A 17,587-nucleotide genomic window follows, 5' to 3' on the forward strand; every position below is an offset into this window, starting at 1 on the left:
ACACATTAAATAGGGTTTAGCAGCTCCCAATAATGATTGAAAGAAACAGAGGGTGGGATAATGAGGATTTTCCTAATTGATGGAGGGAGTCCAACATGGATAATTGAAATTAAGAAATCTAAATAATTGGCATTTAAATGATTGGTTAAAATAAATAACCCTCTAAAAATTAAAAATTTTGATTCTTTTTAAGAGCAATTTTGCAATCAAAAGACAGATAAGTGCACTGTCATATACCATTTATAACATCAAAACATGGAATAAAAGGACTATTTATAGTATTGATTGTTAATGAGAATGAACTAAAGATAAGTGCACTGTCATATACCATTTATCAAACTATCTAAACCACTGTTTTTTTTTGTGTGGATAAAAATGCTTTGGTGAACCTTTCCCACCCAAACACTTCACAAGAACAATTCAAAGGTACAAACCAGAGGGCTACATATTGAGAGTAATATTTGCTTCATGGTCTTTTATCATTCCATCAAGTCAGAAAGGGAAAAAGCAACCGAGATCACCCCAATTGAACCATGCTGATACATTTGCAGAAAAGGATAGATAGGAGGCGTTAATAAGAGCAGAACCACACAAAAACAGGAAGCTGAAAATATTCTGATGAACAACAAATACAAGAATGACAATGAGGATTATGATTACATCAGAATCAACTCCAACTTTATGGAGACAGCTGACCAGAAGAGCACAGCAGGAACTAATTTTAATTTCTTTCAAACTTACTAGTCCTGCATCTGTACATGTCTTTATACATTTTAACAGTGAATAAACAGCAGATACACTTATAGTTTCCCTGTTAATATCAAATCTCTAAAAAAAGGAGCTACATCTGAGTTTTGTCTTTCATCCCCTTTGCACTCTTTCTTCTATTCCATCTTCCCTTTGTTCCACATACAGATCTGAATACGACAATGATGACGACGACAACAACAACAAGAAGCTGCGACAAGATCACCCCGGTTATACAGATCCGAGTACATGCATACAGGAAACAAGTAATAACCCTGGTTATACATGGCTACAATAGTGAATCAAAGTAGGAGTAATTCCGTAGGCGACTATACTGTAAGAGACTTCCATAGGTTCTGTCCCACACCCCAACAAACAGAGCTTCTGTATCTGGGCTGAACGACATGCCTGAGATCTCACCAAAGAAGTCAAGTTCCTGTCGCTTGTTGTACCCATTTCTAACATCAAAGATATGAACAAAATCGGCAGGTTCAGCCATCGCCATAAATCGACCATCAGATGTGAAGCGAATTGATCGGATGGCACCAAGATTGCCCCTCAACACAGAGACAGACTTGGAGAGATTTCTGATGTCCCAGATGCGGCAGGTCTTGTCCTGGTTACCAGTGGCAAATGTCTGGCCATCAGGATTCCATGCTGATGCAAAAGAGAAGTCCAAGTGACCTAGCAAAGCATGGACAGTCTGCAAAAACCAAGGGTCACGAACTTGATTTTCATTCAACTTGTTCTAAAGTAACAAACTCTAGATACTTCTTACATAGTTATTAAATTTCCCTTTCGAACAAAAAACACAAAAGCAAACTCTTTTCAGCACAAAAACATTTCCACTGTTTTTCGATTTTCTTTTGTCCAATACACAAGAAAATGGTAATGATGCCTGATCCAAAATCATAGGACTGATGACCTTTGAAATTCCAGGTATGTCATATTTGAAAAAGCACTCTTCTCCTCAAAATTAGAAGTCACGGTCGACACTTGTTACCAAACTAAGTTTTAACAAGAAAATGATATTCCAACCATGGTTCACCTTACCGGTTCGTACCGGTGTAGTGACCGGCTATCAGTATAGTATGTACCAATGTACGTCGCATGATATCGTGAGATATACCACCAGACTAGTATGTACCGGTCATACCGAGCAGCACACTGTGGTATGGCAAACCTTGATTTCAACTATTATTCTAAAAAGAAAACCAGAACCATACATATTTATCTCAAATTTCAATGATGACTGCGTTCATTATACCATCAGTTCATGTGCAGTACTCGTACAACTAACCTTTCCAGTATGAGCATCAACCAATATACCCTCAGGGTCATCTCCAACAACGACAACAAGCTTTGCATCAGGACTTAGTGATGTATGCTGCAAATGAAATTAAATTACAACATGAGTGCTATGTAAATGATCCACAAGAAATTAGTAAGTGACACTACCCAATGTCAGGTTCCAATGGACTACCATGGACAGCTTACAATATTGTTTATGTAGCCAAAAGTGGAGCACAACTAGAAAATAAACAGGAAATGCACCTGACAACTAGAGGATACACAGGAAATGCGCTTGACACTTACATTCACCGGCCACTGAAAGCGGAAATGCTTGCAAAGCTGAAACTTTTCCATGTCAAAATCTCGTACTCCAGAGTCATTATTTGAAGACATGAAGTGAACAGAACCACTGAGTATGTTACAATTTCAAGTCAGTAAAAGACATGCATGTAAATGATGGTGGCAAGAAAGACAAATTACCTGGCACTGTCATAAATTTCCAACGCATTCGTGATTGCATTGTCATCGTAGGTTGTCCGGCAGCAAAAGCTTATTCCTTCCCGATCTAAGAACTTATTTCAAACATTAAGGTAAAATAATATCAGATAACATTCTCTTTGGCAATAATGTATGTACAAGCAATGTTGTACAGCAGCTGAAAGGCTATCACATACAATGCATATCAACATTATTGATTGTTCATAATTCAAATTACAGAAAACAAGTACCTGATCAGCATACTCTTTTACAAAATAAGTATATGATTCAGGGGTAGAAACAAGCACATAAGTGAAAGTTGTTCCACAAGATGGTCTCATGAATCAGGATATACAAGAACGAAGAAAATTTTACCTTTTCAGAAAGAAGGCAAAAATAAAAGAAATGCAGATAGAATTGGACTCACGTCGAGGATAATGACTATTACTTCAAATTCAAATTAAACTACTTTTTATATAAAGATTTGGAAGCAACATCATGCTCATTATTTAAAAAGGTTTAAGAGATCTACCTTGAACAATATTTCGTTAAACAAGTCCAAACTGTACGAGAAGAACTATATCCAAAAAGACCTAGTACACTAAGACTTGTGAGCATGTTTAAGATGATGGCACATGATAAGTGAATGCTGCCAACAGGAAAGCAGAGTTCTGGTATCTTCTAAAAAGTATTTCTCGCATTATCAACAATACACAAACACACAGAAATTAATCTCACAATGCATGTGAAAAGCTCCAGTAGTTTCAGAGCAATTGTTTTGCAATAAAAATCTTATAAATATATAAAAAATTAAAAAAATAATGCAACCTACCCTAGAGATCCCTTATATCATTGCAAGTATAGATATACGAAGATTAAGAGTTTTCACAAGTATATAAGATTAAAAAAATCATGCAACCTACATGCAAATCCAGCAGAAGATTAAGCTTCACAGATTCTTTGCTTTGTTTATGCATGTAACCTTGAAAGAAAAAGCCCTTATTACATCAGAATATAAAATGTTAAGAAAAATCAAGTAAGAATGTAATATTAATCCAGTAATATTGAAATTCCATACATTATCACATTCCAGCTTCCTCTACCACAAAATTTAGTAAAATTCACCTTCAAAGCCATAAAAAATCCACACAAGTGAATTTCTGCAGTCAGCAATGATGGTAGCTTAGCATTAAACATTTCTTAGCAACTTCAGAACAGTGTTAACACTTAACCATAGACCAAGGATTGCTGTACCACCCGAAACGGTATGGCTTGGGCAGTACATACTGGTCCAGGCATGGACTGATACACGGACCACCCCGTTTCTGGCTGTCCGAATTAAAATATAAAAAAAAAATCAAAAGTGGTGGGCCCCAGTCCATTTCAGCATTAAAAATATATTAAAAAAGAAGATTAGGGCCCTTCTCGTGTGTGAAGTTGCCTCTTGTGGCTGCGATGCTGCAACGGCGCTACCTTTTCACCACTTCACCGCTGTGATGCTGCAGCGGCACTGTCTCTTTGTGCTTCGACGCTGCTGCTGCTGCCACTACTTCCCAGATCTCATTGCACTTCTTCTCCACCTTTTCTTTCTTCTTCCTTCTTCCTCTTTTTCTCCACCATACCTTCCTCTTCAACCTCTTTTTCTTCCTCGTCAAAACACCGGTATGCACCGGTGTACCATGTGTCGGTACACCAGTATGGGGTGGCACGTGCGGTGCTGCTGGCCGGCCAGCACATCGGCTCGGACCAGTAAGTCAAACATCGCCATAGACCACTCTTCAGATTGTCTTTCTGTAGCAAGAGCTGGTCTAACCGCCATACAGGGAGCAAAACCACTAACACCTAGTGAGGTATAGCATAAATCCAGTTAACTTGGTCAATAGATATAGGCTAGATTGTTAACACAATAGCATTAAGACTGATCTGGTAAAAAGTTATGTGGTCTAGGTCACATAGAGATATTCCAACCGATAATGTGGAGTACAGAAAATTAGTGTGACATATAGGACCTTCCCCAACATAGAAAAGATTTTGCAAAGGGAGATGATCATCAGATAAGGAGATAACTTTATATTAACAATAAAATAAGATATCAATTCCAATTTAACAGTTAAGACTCTTGTAAACAAATTGAAACCACTGCAGATCTTCACCGAAGATTCAGATAGAAATTGAGCAGTTAAAATAAATACTTTCTAAAAACTTGCAATCTTTTTCAGCCAAGTACTACAGTTACTTCTAGACATGAATTGAAGCAGGTGCGCAGGATTTTGATCATTTGGTCCTCAAATTTTGAAACTTCTACGCCTTCTCAGTATGCTTGTGCAGTTATTTAGACTTTCCAGACATTCATGACACACTTACTCCATGCACCAATTTAAAGTTCTATTTGTACACATGTTTCAGTTCAATAGGTTATGCCACTTATCCATTGTGCCCACTTCAATGGACCACATTTACCAATATATGACTTCTAACACTTTCCCTTCATGAAGTCTACTAAATGCCTTGTGGACCAAAATTTCACAAAATAGGAATCTCCTTTTCCTTTCTTACCTTTCACACTAGTGGACCTGTGCTTAACTAGAACATTGATGCATACTTCCATGCTTGAAATATCTATTGAATGCATTTTCATCTTATCCATTTCCCTAAAAATCAACATCACCATGAGAGAAACATTTTTTTCTTAACCACACAGCAATTAGTATTATAAGCACCCATGAAAATCTTTACAAGTTAAGGGAAACAAGTTGGTCATACTTGTGCATTAATAATGATAGCAAAATTACTTTGACAGAGATACAGCTAACCAGTCACTAAGTCAAGGAATAACACAGAAGTAGAAATACCTCTGTATTAACACACCTCCAAACTACCACAAATTTTTGCATACATAGATGGAGGAAAAAAAATAAAATACCTTGCAGATAAGTTCTCCTTGGAATCCTCCTGCCACAAGCAAGTTATCTTTTACAGTCAGTGTGCTGACCTGAGTCTGAGAAAACCCTTCCAACAAGCTTCCAGGGTGTTTCTGCAGCCAAAGACGAGACTTTTTGTGTAAGCTTAACTGGGAAGTAGGTGGATCGGAATAATGCAGACAAAATTTCAGTATACAGATCACAGCTACTGAGATCAGTCATCGGAAGCATTAAAATAGGATAGCAGATGAATAGAACATACCTCGCATGGCGCTATGTGCCCTGAAACATTCATAACTTCATATTTCTCACCATTTAGCGCAGACCAGTGCAGCACAGAATAGTGTGACATTAAGTACACATCATGCTTTGATGTAGCACAAACCAAATTTCTTAGCTGCAAATTTGTAAAATAATCAAGCCACTTAAGTCCAATGTTTTGCAGTGAACTTCAAAAATAAACATATCAGCACCTAGGCTCATATGATGCAATATAAGTAACAAAGAGTTTCCTATACAGGGTAAAAGAACTGCAAAATATGAAATATTCAAAAGCATTCTGGATGACATTGATATAAATGGACCTAAACATATTTAAGGAATGGTGAACAAGCATGGTCATCTTTTAGATGTGTCAGCAACAATCATAATTTGAGTGGTATGGATGTTTCCACACAACACGACTGCAATAGTTTGAAGTTTCACTCAGAGAAAAATCAGATGGGAGACCACTGAACAAAGCTCCTACTGATAGCAACTAGATATGGATGCAAATCTGGATAATTATGCAGTAAGACTGTAAGACCTCCTAGTTTGGTCCTCAATGTACATAAAATTGGTTGAAGAACATGAAAAGTGATGTTCAAGAACCAGAAATTTTTTTCTGACTGCTATAGATCAAAGCTGGCAGCTATTGTAAAACTGATAACCTGTTAAAACAGATAACCTGTGCAATGAGTCAGTGTTAGTCCTATTCCTGTCCTAGCTTGAATTTGACAGCAAGTAGCTTGAGCACAATGATAACCAGAAACATCATTTAATTCCAACCATTCAAGGGTAGCTACATGGATAACCTTTAGTCGTTTAGCCCATTGAAGATGATGCCCGTAATACCCCACAACTCTTTCTTAACCAGGTCATTCCTGATTTTTTTCACCATCTCATGGCACCTCTATTTAAATCATCTCAGATCATCAGTTGTCCTTGAGAACAAAGAAACAAAGTGCTATCATCATTCATCTGGCATGCACTCACTGTCAGAATTTTGTTAAATAAGTTATCCATTGATCCCTTGCATACCAAAAATTTATAGGGATGTGTCAGGTACAGTTAACTTTTTTTCAACTTTGCATCTTCATCAGCAATTGAGTTTTTCAACAAAACACTATTTCCAACACTTGCAGTAATGTCAACATCTAACTATACCATACGCTTGATCCTATTAAATACCATATAATTCCTCCATCTTTTATTCATTTGTAACCTTTGACGCCTTCTATGGTAGCTACCAAATCTATGTTCCTATACCCTTAACTGTAACCACCATCTTCACTGCTTAAATTAGTACAGTGATCAGCATAAAACATTAAAGCATGCTCTTTTAACAACTGATTCCTAGATGCAAAACTCAGGAATTAAATATCTTTATAGTCAAGCTACCTTTGTCAGACTGATTCATGACTTTTCCACTCTAATATCATTAGGCATATCAATCCACAAGTTCCTTGTCTAAGTTCTGAAGTCAACTTAACCCTGATTTCAAAGTATTTGCATCACTCCTATCTTTCATCCCAGTAGGGAAAGTTTAATTGGCTATACTTTTTTACTCTCTTTCCTAGATTACATGAACTGGAAACTAAAATATCGCAAAATGACAAGATCCAGAACTATATCATTGCTCCCTCAAATAAAAATGTCTCGATGCATTATCCAAAAAACTCTTTTTACTTCCTGATGTGACCATTCAACTCTTCCATGAATAGCATCCACTTTTATGTTCTTGCATGCTGTCTGCTCTGGTGATGGGTTTACATGGTAGGCACCATACTATATCATGTGTGCATCTGCCATACCCATGACATCAGATTCCAAGGTCACGAGTGAAAACACAAGACCTATTTGATGTGTGTTTGTGCATGCATGTGCAAACCGTGCAGTGCCACGACATGTCACAACTCCACATGGTAAGCACACACTCAAAGTACATACTCTATACTATAGTCTATACCACAAAACATGACCTGGTATGCGGCAACTATTCAATACTTCGATTTAACAATCTATTCTTCTTCAAGTATTCCAAATCTTTCCAGAATTCCTTTTGTAGTGTATTCAACTAAATCACTAGAACATTTTTATATAAATACAAAAGATTGTCCCCAAACACCACATCCCACTACTCACAAAACATAAGCTAGAGGAGGATCCAAATTAACATATCGAATCAATCTACTACTGCACATTTTGTAAAATTTTCCCACAGCTAAATGATAGATATTCAAACAAATTACACATATTTGAAAACTTCTTGGTCATAGATACAAGAGAAAAAAAAAAAAACCTGTTGTCGTTACATAGCTCATTTCTTGACACGCTTGTGCACTGACAATGTTGCCATATCTTTAAATCTAAAGTCTGCAAAGTCCACCCTCATAAAACAACAAATTCCAACACTACTATCTAAGCACCAGGAACCTTTCAGTTTGAATAATCGACATAAACATGCATTGAACTAAATGCTATTCACTTCTTGCTCAAACAAGAAGATAGAAATGTCAACACCTTTCAAGGTCCATGCAGTCTATGTTCGCCTCTATTTGTGAGAAACAACATCATGGAATTGTCTACCTGCATTTTCCTGGGCTCCCAATCTTCTTCCATAATCTGTGCGGTTTATGATTCCCTCTATTCATGTACAAACATATAGTAGAATAACGCTTACATGCTTTACTGAACAACCAACTCACTGATGACAAAAATAAACTTGGCAAAAGATACTGCTCAAAAGGAGTGCAATAAATATAGATATACATACACACAGATAAAGGGATAGACATCACTCGCCTTTGTGGTACAAGAAAACACAGATCATTAGAAAGAAGGAAAATTCATGAAAAGGATATCAAAACAAAGCAAGAATGAAGGAGCATGAAATTGGAATAGAGCCAAGAAGCAAGATATCGGCATAAAGCATGACATACATGCTTAGCCAAGAAAAGATATGCTATGAGGCCAGATATATATCTTACACATAGCAAACTGTAGCTATCGAGCAAGATTCTGAAAAGCAACAAGAGCCAGATTTTAGTTAATACAAATTAAATATTATTATCTTCCATCACATAGCATCCCCCTCATCTACAATTAAAAGCAAAATTTTGCCTTCCATGTATCAAAGCTTCAAAATTGAACAAATTAGAAAATACTTTTATAGGTATACTTTCTAAAAAAAAAAAACTTGACTCAAGCCATTTATAAACTACTTGTCTCCTAAATCAATAAGCTGAAGGAAATTCTGATTGATGCTCCACGATGTGAACTAATGAATTCAAATCAATACACAGCTCAAACCTGGATGTAGATACAGCAAAATATCATAAATAAAATTGCAACACAGCAGAATAAACCATAGCTAAGCCCAACAATGTACCATATTAGCTCACCTGGAAATGAAGAATAGTTGATTTCACAGATCTTGTATTTCGCTGGAACTCATAATACATGCCACCTTTATCAGTTTGTTTGCAATCCTACATAATAATGAACATATAAAGGAGTGTAACAAGAAAATTTTAAAAGTTAAGTTTATTTTTCTAACAAAGCTTCATGCCTTTTCTGATGCTTCCCCAGAATTTCGAACATTCTCATAGTTTTTGTATTGTTCTAATCTCGTTTTCCTGTACCTCTCCCGTGTAATATTTAGTGTATCCCATGGTATTCCTTGGATATCTTTTCCTTTCCTTGCTTGAGCAGCAGATATATCAGTTGCCCTTCCATTCTGACAAAATTCAAAATCCTTTTTCATTAAGTTGCAAACAAATATCAGAATTGAAACAACCACTGTAGCAACCAAAGGTACAACAATGAGAAGAGCATTCTTCAAACTATCCAAGATGTGCAATTGCAAAGAGGTGGTAGTAGTATAGATAATAGAAAGCCTTGAAAACACAAAAGCAACTTAAAAGAATGCTGGAAGAGATATAAGCATACCAAAGAGCCATATTCTTCATCATCAGAATCAGAATCTCCTAGACCCCTCCCTTGAAATTCTTCATACATATCATCTTCTACATCACCCATTTCATAATCCTCTGCCATCTCATCCATATTGTCACTACGGTAATGTTGCATTTAGTTTATGCCTCTGCCATATCAAATTTCAAGTAAAGAAAAAAAAAAGTTATCTGCACAGAAATATACACCAAAAAAAATTTAAAATAACAAAAATCTTAAAGAAACCCTGATGAACAAAATATAATGACTTTTCAACACTTCAGAAAAAGCAATAATGCCCACTCATCTATGACTTTTCAACACTTCAAAGAAAAGCAATAATGACCACACATCTACATATTAGAAACTTCCAGTAATAACCAATACACCACCCTTATTCCACAGTATGCTGGTTCCATAAGATGCAATTCTATTCTATACGACACTTTGTCCATTTGAAGATTATGCATAACAATGAGATGGCAGTGTATGCATAACTCCCAAAACCAGAAAACATGATTATCAATGACTATCATGCAACTAATCCAAACTAGCATTAGTTTGTAAATGCTTAAATCTTAGTGTAGCATACAGTAAAATATTTGCAAGTATTGCTTATCAAGAACAGATGAGAATAGAATGTTGGATAGATAACTTAGATAGATGACATCTAACTATCTAAGTACCTTCGAAATGCTACTACGACTCATGTAGTAACCAGGAGAAATCACCAAAATCTACCTCATCTCCCTGGTAATATGTGATAAACAAACTTAAAAAAAAATACTATCCCATAAAGTCAAATTTCAAAAGAAAATCAGCCATTTTTTTTACTGGTATTCGCAAAGAAGAACATTAAGAAAGATGTTCTGGATATCATTCTATAATCATACCAATAAACTAATTAATTACTTACAGAAAATATTTCGGGGAATAACAAAAAATCTCTGCTCAAATTTAATTGCAAAGCCAACAGAAAGAACGCCAACGAAATATGAAGAATTTCAAATAAAGACGAAAAAGAAAAAGAAGATGGTTACATAAGCTTATTCCAAGATCAAAAAGTAACTTAAAAAGGACCTCAAGATCCCTAACAAATATGAGGTTACGAATCGTTACATGAAATCAATATAATCAACCCCGTAAGTGATCAACTTTTAACTCCTTTTCTGTATCAATTTCTTTAAAACCTCACGGAAAACATAAAGATAAAAGAAAAAAGGAAAACACCTTGAGGAACCTAAAGGAGAAGAAGCTAAACAACCAACGAGATCCGCGAAACGAAGCAACAATAGGAAACAAAATCTAGACTTTCGCAGAAATAAACGTAATTGACATCATCAAGAAAGTAAACAACCATCAGTGGCAGCTCATACACAGATAAATTACAACCCAAGCAGAAAATTTCATGAAAAAGTGGGGATTTTTATTCTCTTGTTTATCCACTGCGCACCTGTTCTAGGGTTCCGGAGGCCCGCAGATCTCGATCGAGGCGATGAGTGGCTTCAATCCGGGGTTAGGAATCCGAAGAATCGGACGCCTTCCGACCGCAAGCAGAAGGAATTGAGGGGAATAAATAGAATCTGATTCGGAACGGCGCTTTTTTTGGGCCTTTTTTTATTGTCTTTATTGGAGTTACCAACGAGAAATATAAGGGGACGAGAGGGACAGGATATGGATAAATGTGATGGTCGGCATATGCTACCGACTCTTGGTAGCCCTAAAATTACGAAATTGCCATTCCAGGGTCAAGATTTATTTGTTGACCGTGTTTTATATATAATCAGATAAAAGGCTTCATTGGTTGCATAGCTGCATGCCATGTTCCTCATCCTTGAGGATAAGAAAAATTTTAATTTTTTTTTTACTTAATTAGTGGATCAATTTGTAACTTTAGTTTATCAAATTCCATGTTTGCTTTCTGAAAAGAAAGTTTAGATAACATATACAATTTCCCTATGATCCTTAGCTCAAGTAATTATACAATATATGCATATATATAAATATATAATTAAATGTTGTAAGAAGAAAATGATATTCAAATGAAAATTATAGTTTTCTAAAGTGATAACAATTAGTTAGCTAATCCATGGGGGTAAGCTGAGGCAAAGGTGGCTTGTGAATAAAGAGAGTTTTTAGGGTCATACATCACACTGAAGAAAGATCCTTTACTGTGTGCACCCTCACTCACTGTACAATGGTTATACTGAGAAGTATCCTCAGAGATTTCAACCACTGTTGGCTGATGGATAAGCATGAAAAAAGAATGCGCAATGTCAATCCACCTTGCACAACTTGACATTGGTTTTTCTTGTCTGCAGTTCATTGACTTGGCCTCCTCATCTCAGGAAAGTAATCTGAGGTCACAAAGTCATATGTGGCATATTCTAGTCTTTGGATTAAGTTCGCAATGAATTTTTTTCCCCCAACCTACTTGATCAAGAGAAATGCTTCTCACACCAACTTTATGTTGCATGTTATCTTCTATTGCTGACTGATGTAGGAGCTGTTTGTGTAATGTTATTTTGTCTGATGAATTCAGACATACTTCGTCTGTTAGTATGTGATATCATCATCAGGAGAAAATTTCTTCCCCAGCCTACTTTGCCAAGAGAATGCTTCTCACACCAATCCATGTTCTGCTGTTTTCTAACTGATCTATGAGTTGTTCCAAGTTGGAACCATACAACTGGCCTTGTGAGCAAATGTTTCTGTCTCAAATCATCATTTGCTTTTATTTTTGTTGATGATGAAGAAGGTGCTAATAGCATTGTTATCGGGAATCCTTGCTACAAGTCAATCTGCTGTAATATCTATACCACATAAATCTTCATTTTCCGTTGGACCAAATGTTTACATATACTGTTCTCTCCATCTCGCTCGTCTGCCATATTCCCCTCCTACACTCACAGAGAAGGATTCAGATGCTCATTTCAATGCCTTTATCAATGTTTCTGAAGCAGTCTAATATCTTATCTCAAGACCACATGGTTATCTGATTTCTAGTAGGTTAAAGATCCAGGGATGCTTCTTACTAAAGACTTATTCTATTTTCACATGGTGCAAAGTCTTAGCAAAACCACTGAAGCAAAAGAGACGTAAGATCTTATATTAAATTCACATTTTCATAGAAACAACCAAGAAAGCTGTGGCTCAACTTGTTAGTACATACATGCACTGATGTTAAAAGAAAAAGATAAAAACTTGTTTCAGCAACTGCAACTGCAGTTCTCAGTCAAATTCCACCATTTATGCTGAAGAGTCTTAATCTTGAGTTTTAGAAATCACACCAATTACCATAATTTGAAAAAGAAAAAAAGTGGGCATCAATTTTCTCAAGAATTATATTTCCGAGTCATAAGAATACTTCATTGTCAATATACTGATGGCCAAGCAATTAATAAGCTTGTGGCCACAACTGAATTGGCTTGAACTTCCAAAGGAGATCAAATAATTGGAATGACAGTGCAATAATGCAGCTTCAAGGGATATACAGCTTAGCAGTTTCAACAACACAGAAATGTTAGAACCATTCCACAGATGAGAATCAGAGAGGTGAAGCTCTGAATTATGATGATGCCAGCACTTGCAGTGTCATTCTCTGATTCCGGGGGATTAGCAGGACAAGCAAGCCCTTCCTTGCCTTCACGACATTCACTAGCAAAAAGGCCTGGAGGGTACTTCCCGTAAAGGTTAATGTAACTGAACATGGTTGATGCACAGTCATTTGTCTCATCGTTCAACTGATCAGCATAAGGGCATGCAAATTCCTTAAAAGCCTCACAGCAGAGCTTAGCAGGGTATTGCGGACCCTTGCACTTGCTGGTGATAATTGTGTAGTTCATGTTCTCAAAGCTGATAGGGCAACCTAACATAGATATCAAGAGAAAAGAAATCATTAACTTCTATTAACAGGTTAGACCATCCATTGCAAGCCATAATATAGAAAGATTCACTGTCAAAGATTATGATGTCATGTCTTTTATTATTGAACATGTTCCAGTAGAAATAACTGCAGAAAATGGAGGAAAAACAAGCATATAATCGATAGAAATTCTTTATTAGAACCAACAGTAAACTTGTCATTCTTTCAACCTAAAAGTAGTGTTTCTGGTTATGTCATATAGAAGTATCTCCAATTTGTGCTTGAGTTTGCCTAGGTTACCAATGATTTAGCCCATGAGTTCAAACCAGGGTCTTGATAAGTTTTGGATTACACTTTTCCTAATTCCAATGATACATATCTAGGAATTCTGATGTTTTCTTTAATCCAATATATATATATTTTAATATAATTGGACTAATTCAATCAGGAAGGAGTATTTAGAAAGTAAGATACTGATTTAAGTTATGGTCCATATAGATTTGGCTGCTTAATTTAGAATAGTATCTGATTATAGTAGATGACAATATCATTCCATTTCTATTTTGCTTAGAGCTTAAATTTCTGCATTATAAATAAGGGTATTTAGTAGATCGGCCTGAAATCAATTGAAGTTTTGAGCCTTTTGATGGCCTACTGACCTTATTATTTCCCTTCTCAGCTAATTATCACTCTTCTTTGCTTTACCTCCTCTTTCTATCTTATACCACATCTCTGATACACCAACCTTTTTCACCAGAGTTGGTACACTATCCTTAGTTTTCGTATGCAAGTTCTCTACCATGACCAATGCTCTAAACTCCCATATAATCGTGATTAGATTTTTTTAATTGTGTATGATTGAATTAAACACAAATGCACATTTTGCATTTCTATCTTTTCAACACAGAAGTAGTAACATACTAGGAACTAACAAAATACTGGCTGTCTTAGGCTGCCGTATTTCAAACAATAGAAGTATAAGCGCAAGGGACCGAAGGCACTAATTGCCTTGAGTTCCATGTAACTGTATCATTTGCTTTAAAGACAAAACATGTTGTGTGTCAAACTTATTTGTTATATGTATGATAGACCACAACAGAGAAAAGCAGAATAGAAGAATAGAACATTAAAGCTAGCACAAGGCAAGCAATTACCATTTGCTTGAAAGGTAAAGCATGTCATACAGCACATTGTATACTTTTGTTTATATATATGATCGACCAGAACTGATAAAGACATAATAGAATAATATAACATACTGTTTACCCCCAGACAATCAATTTCAAGATGACTTTATGTGTCCTTGTTCTCCAATGCACAGTATGGGGTGCTACTATGGTGATACTGCAAGCTTCTCCAAATAGATAACCATGGTTAGCTATAAAGTTTAGAATTTCTTTTTTAATTTTTGCATATCAGTAGCTAAAATCTTTGATTTGTATAATTATTCCTCATGTTACATATCAATTGCAGGAAAAAAAAAAAACCAGATCACACATTACAGCTTATAGTAGTCAACCATGGTATGATCAAGAAACGATGGAGATGAAGTTACTTTTACTTCTCAGTTTTGTACCTAATTTTGCATCCTATATGTCCCATTTACCTTCCACAGCTTTAATAATTGTTCAAACAAACTTGACGAAAAGAAGATATAATACTTTTCCAGACAAGATTGCATTTGAATCCAACTAAGCAACATCACCGGTGCCTTTTCTCCGAATTCAAATATTTTTCTTATCGCATAAACTCTATGAGAAATGAAAGGCCATTGGATAAAAAGGACAGAACATATCATCAATGATCTGGATGATGAACTCAGTCAAAAAAGAATACCAAAATCCAAATAAAAGAATGAGGAAAGTTCGTACTCGACTTCTCCTGCAGCAAACTCCGCCCGGCCGATCCACGCGATTCGAACACATCGCCTACCCAAACACAAAAAGCCGGAAATATCAGAGCTTCTAAGCTCGAAAAGAGGGAAAAATCGAATCAAAGTGAGAAACTTTCTTTCAAGATCGAAACCTTCCAGGATCCTACCTGAGATGAAGGTAGAACCGGCCGCCAATCCCGCCAGAACCATAATAAGAACAGCAGGCAAGGAAATATTTGGACTCAACTCCATCTCTTCCTACAGCCTCCGAAACCTCCGCAGCGTGAAACCGACGGGAGAAAAGAGGAGAGGTGGAAGCGGAGGGGAGGTAGGAAGAGGAGGAGGAGGAGGAGGAGGAGGAAGAGGAAGAGGGGAAGGAGGATGCTTCTCCGCCGCAGAAGACGGGAAGAGTGGTGGTCACGATCCATTGCGACAGCTCCAGTTCGGGAGAGAGCGCCAAGTCACAGAAATATTTTGAGCAAAATTAATATTAAAACTAAAATTAAAATTAAAATTATTTTCAGATAAACCCATTATAAACAGATAAGTTGAATTTGATCGTCATCCATTAACTTGGCAGACGATTAAGAAACAATATGATTTGACGTTGTGAGTCAAGAAATTTAACTCAAGAGGATCAAATTGAGTTAGGCTTGGGTTGGATGAGGATGGTTCGATTTTGATCGATCACCCAATGCCACGGCCATAAATAGATCCTAATAATTCGAATTTGATCGTTAGCGAATGCTAATTGATTTTAGAACCCTAAAATTAAAATTTATATAGGAGCGAAAAGGGGAAAAAAGGAAAAATAGAGATCGAAACAAAAAGAAAAAAGAATAAAAGGCCCCCAACGGTCTCTTTTCCAATGAAAAGACCCTTATGACCCCCCGATCTCCTCGAAACTACTCCAATTCGACCGTTGGGACTTTCCTTCCTTTATACCCCCTCGAACTGGTCTCTCTGCAACATCTCATCCCGTCTCTCTCCTCTGCCTTCCTTCTTCTCCTCAGTCTCTCCTCCTCCTTTCCATTACCAACTCAAACCTTCTCTCTATCGCTCATTTGTTTCCCAATTAGTCGTCATTCCAATCAATCTCTTCTTGTGTTCGCTCGTTTCCAATTATAATGGCAGAGCCTCGCGACACCCATGTCGTCGAGATCCCTGCGGCCGCCGGCGCAGAACCCCGCCGGCATTCCGACGGAGACGACAACGCCCTCGCCGTCATACAGAACCACCCGTTGACCCAAATCTCCGAGAGCCCCGGCCACCTCCTCCTCCTCAAGCTGTGGCAGCGCGAGGAGGACCTCCACGGCCGCCGCGCGGCCGCCCTCGAGGCCCGCATGGACGGCGCCAAGCGCGAGGCGTTCCACCTGTCATGCCTCTTCCTCGCCTTCCACGGCCTCTCCCTCACCCTCCTCTTCGCCGCCTCCGTCGCCGGCGAAGCCTGCAGAGACTGGTGGGTGCCCTCCTGCCTGTCCCTCCTCACGTCGCTGGTGCTGGTCGGCGCGGTCCACTTCCGGGTCCGCGCCTACTGGGGACTGTCGCGGCTGCTGCAGCGGGAGCGGGCCGACGGCCGGGCGCTCGCCAGGTGCGTGCAGGAGCTGCGGATGAGGGGCGCCAGCTTCGACCTGTCCAAGGAGCCGCAGACCTCGAAGCGGATGAAGAGCTCGAGCGTGGAGGTGAAGTGGCGGCCTCTGCAATGGTGCTCGCAGAATCTCGTCACCATTTGCCTTCTTTGCGTTGCCGGGATCGTCTTCCCGGCTTGCCGTTTCATACTCTGCGGCTAAAACTTACGGCCTCCATTTCTTGAAGATTAGATCGAGGCTCAGTCCTTCATTTTTATGTTGGTTTAGCTCGTTCTTTTGTTTCAGCTCTGTTTTCTACTTCTTATGATTACAAGTACACCGAAGAAGAACACCTTTAATCGTGTTCTTGTTTGCTTTCTAGTCTGTACTCGATTCCCCCTCATTCTTCTTCAGTGAAGCACATGTTTCCACTAAACACTCTAATTTATCTGCAAACACTGTTTGTTTCGTCAAACACTTCCTCTCTTACAAATTGTTACTGCCTTCTATCAGGGTAGAATTCTAGTGATGCTGTAGTCTATCAATCCATTTAACACAAGTAATTAGGTGACTCATAAAGTCAAAAACAACTCAATCAAAAAATGAACCACTCAATCACTATTTCAAGCAT

General features: G+C 37.7%; 3 protein-coding genes across 3 annotated transcripts; 1 reads left to right on the top strand and 2 right to left on the bottom strand.

Moving 5' to 3' along the window:
- Positions 1–630: 630 nt before the first annotated feature.
- On the bottom strand, positions 631–11,279 carry LOC135588287 (uncharacterized WD repeat-containing protein C2A9.03-like). Its single transcript, XM_065080345.1, has 10 exons — positions 11,104–11,279; positions 9,648–9,801; positions 9,268–9,435; positions 9,101–9,187; positions 5,701–5,835; positions 5,441–5,551; positions 2,521–2,612; positions 2,344–2,449; positions 2,048–2,134; positions 631–1,450 (listed from the first exon to the last, which is right to left on the bottom strand). Exons 2-10 carry the CDS (start codon positions 9,786–9,788, stop codon positions 1,037–1,039), a joined length of 1,341 nt encoding a protein of 446 aa, XP_064936417.1. The 5' UTR covers positions 9,789–9,801; positions 11,104–11,279; the 3' UTR covers positions 631–1,036.
- A 1,691-nt stretch (positions 11,280–12,970) lies between these two features.
- On the bottom strand, positions 12,971–15,817 carry LOC103996248 (GPI-anchored protein LLG1-like). The gene is made up of 3 exons (XM_009417127.3): positions 15,556–15,817; positions 15,387–15,443; positions 12,971–13,518 (listed from the first exon to the last, which is right to left on the bottom strand). Exons 1-3 carry the CDS (start codon positions 15,638–15,640, stop codon positions 13,157–13,159), a joined length of 504 nt encoding a protein of 167 aa, XP_009415402.2. The 5' UTR covers positions 15,641–15,817; the 3' UTR covers positions 12,971–13,156.
- A 547-nt stretch (positions 15,818–16,364) lies between these two features.
- LOC103996247 (uncharacterized) lies at positions 16,365–17,449 on the top strand. The gene has a single exon (XM_009417125.3). The coding sequence runs from the start codon at positions 16,516–16,518 to the stop codon at positions 17,176–17,178; it is 663 nt and encodes a 220-aa protein (XP_009415400.1). The 5' UTR covers positions 16,365–16,515; the 3' UTR covers positions 17,179–17,449.
- Positions 17,450–17,587: the final 138 nt, after the last annotated feature.

This window comes from Musa acuminata, chromosome BXJ1-8, assembly GCF_036884655.1.
Source record: "Musa acuminata AAA Group cultivar baxijiao chromosome BXJ1-8, Cavendish_Baxijiao_AAA, whole genome shotgun sequence".
NCBI classification, from domain to species: domain Eukaryota; kingdom Viridiplantae; phylum Streptophyta; class Magnoliopsida; order Zingiberales; family Musaceae; genus Musa; species Musa acuminata.

Excerpts from the sequence above, each read along its gene's own strand:
- LOC103996247 (XM_009417125.3), top strand. The coding sequence starts at position 16,516 with ATGGCAGAGCCTCGCGACACCCATGTCGTCGAGATCCCTGCGGCCGCC.
- LOC103996248 (XM_009417127.3), bottom strand. The coding sequence starts at position 15,640 with ATGGAGTTGAGTCCAAATATTTCCTTGCCTGCTGTTCTTATTATGGTT. Across the intron at positions 15,444-15,555 it reads CGGTTCTACCTTCATCTCAG|GCGATGTGTTCGAATCGCGT; the intron begins GTAGGATCCTGG and ends GTGTTTGGGTAG. Across the intron at positions 13,519-15,386 it reads TTTGCTGCAGGAGAAGTCGA|GTTGCCCTATCAGCTTTGAG; the intron begins GTACGAACTTTC and ends TATCTATGTTAG.
- LOC135588287 (XM_065080345.1), bottom strand. The coding sequence starts at position 9,788 with ATGCAACATTACCGTAGTGACAATATGGATGAGATGGCAGAGGATTAT. Across the intron at positions 5,836-9,100 it reads CAACTATTCTTCATTTCCAG|CTAAGAAATTTGGTTTGTGC; the intron begins GTGAGCTAATAT and ends ACAAATTTGCAG. Across the intron at positions 5,552-5,700 it reads GGCACATAGCGCCATGCGAG|AAACACCCTGGAAGCTTGTT; the intron begins GTATGTTCTATT and ends CTTTGGCTGCAG.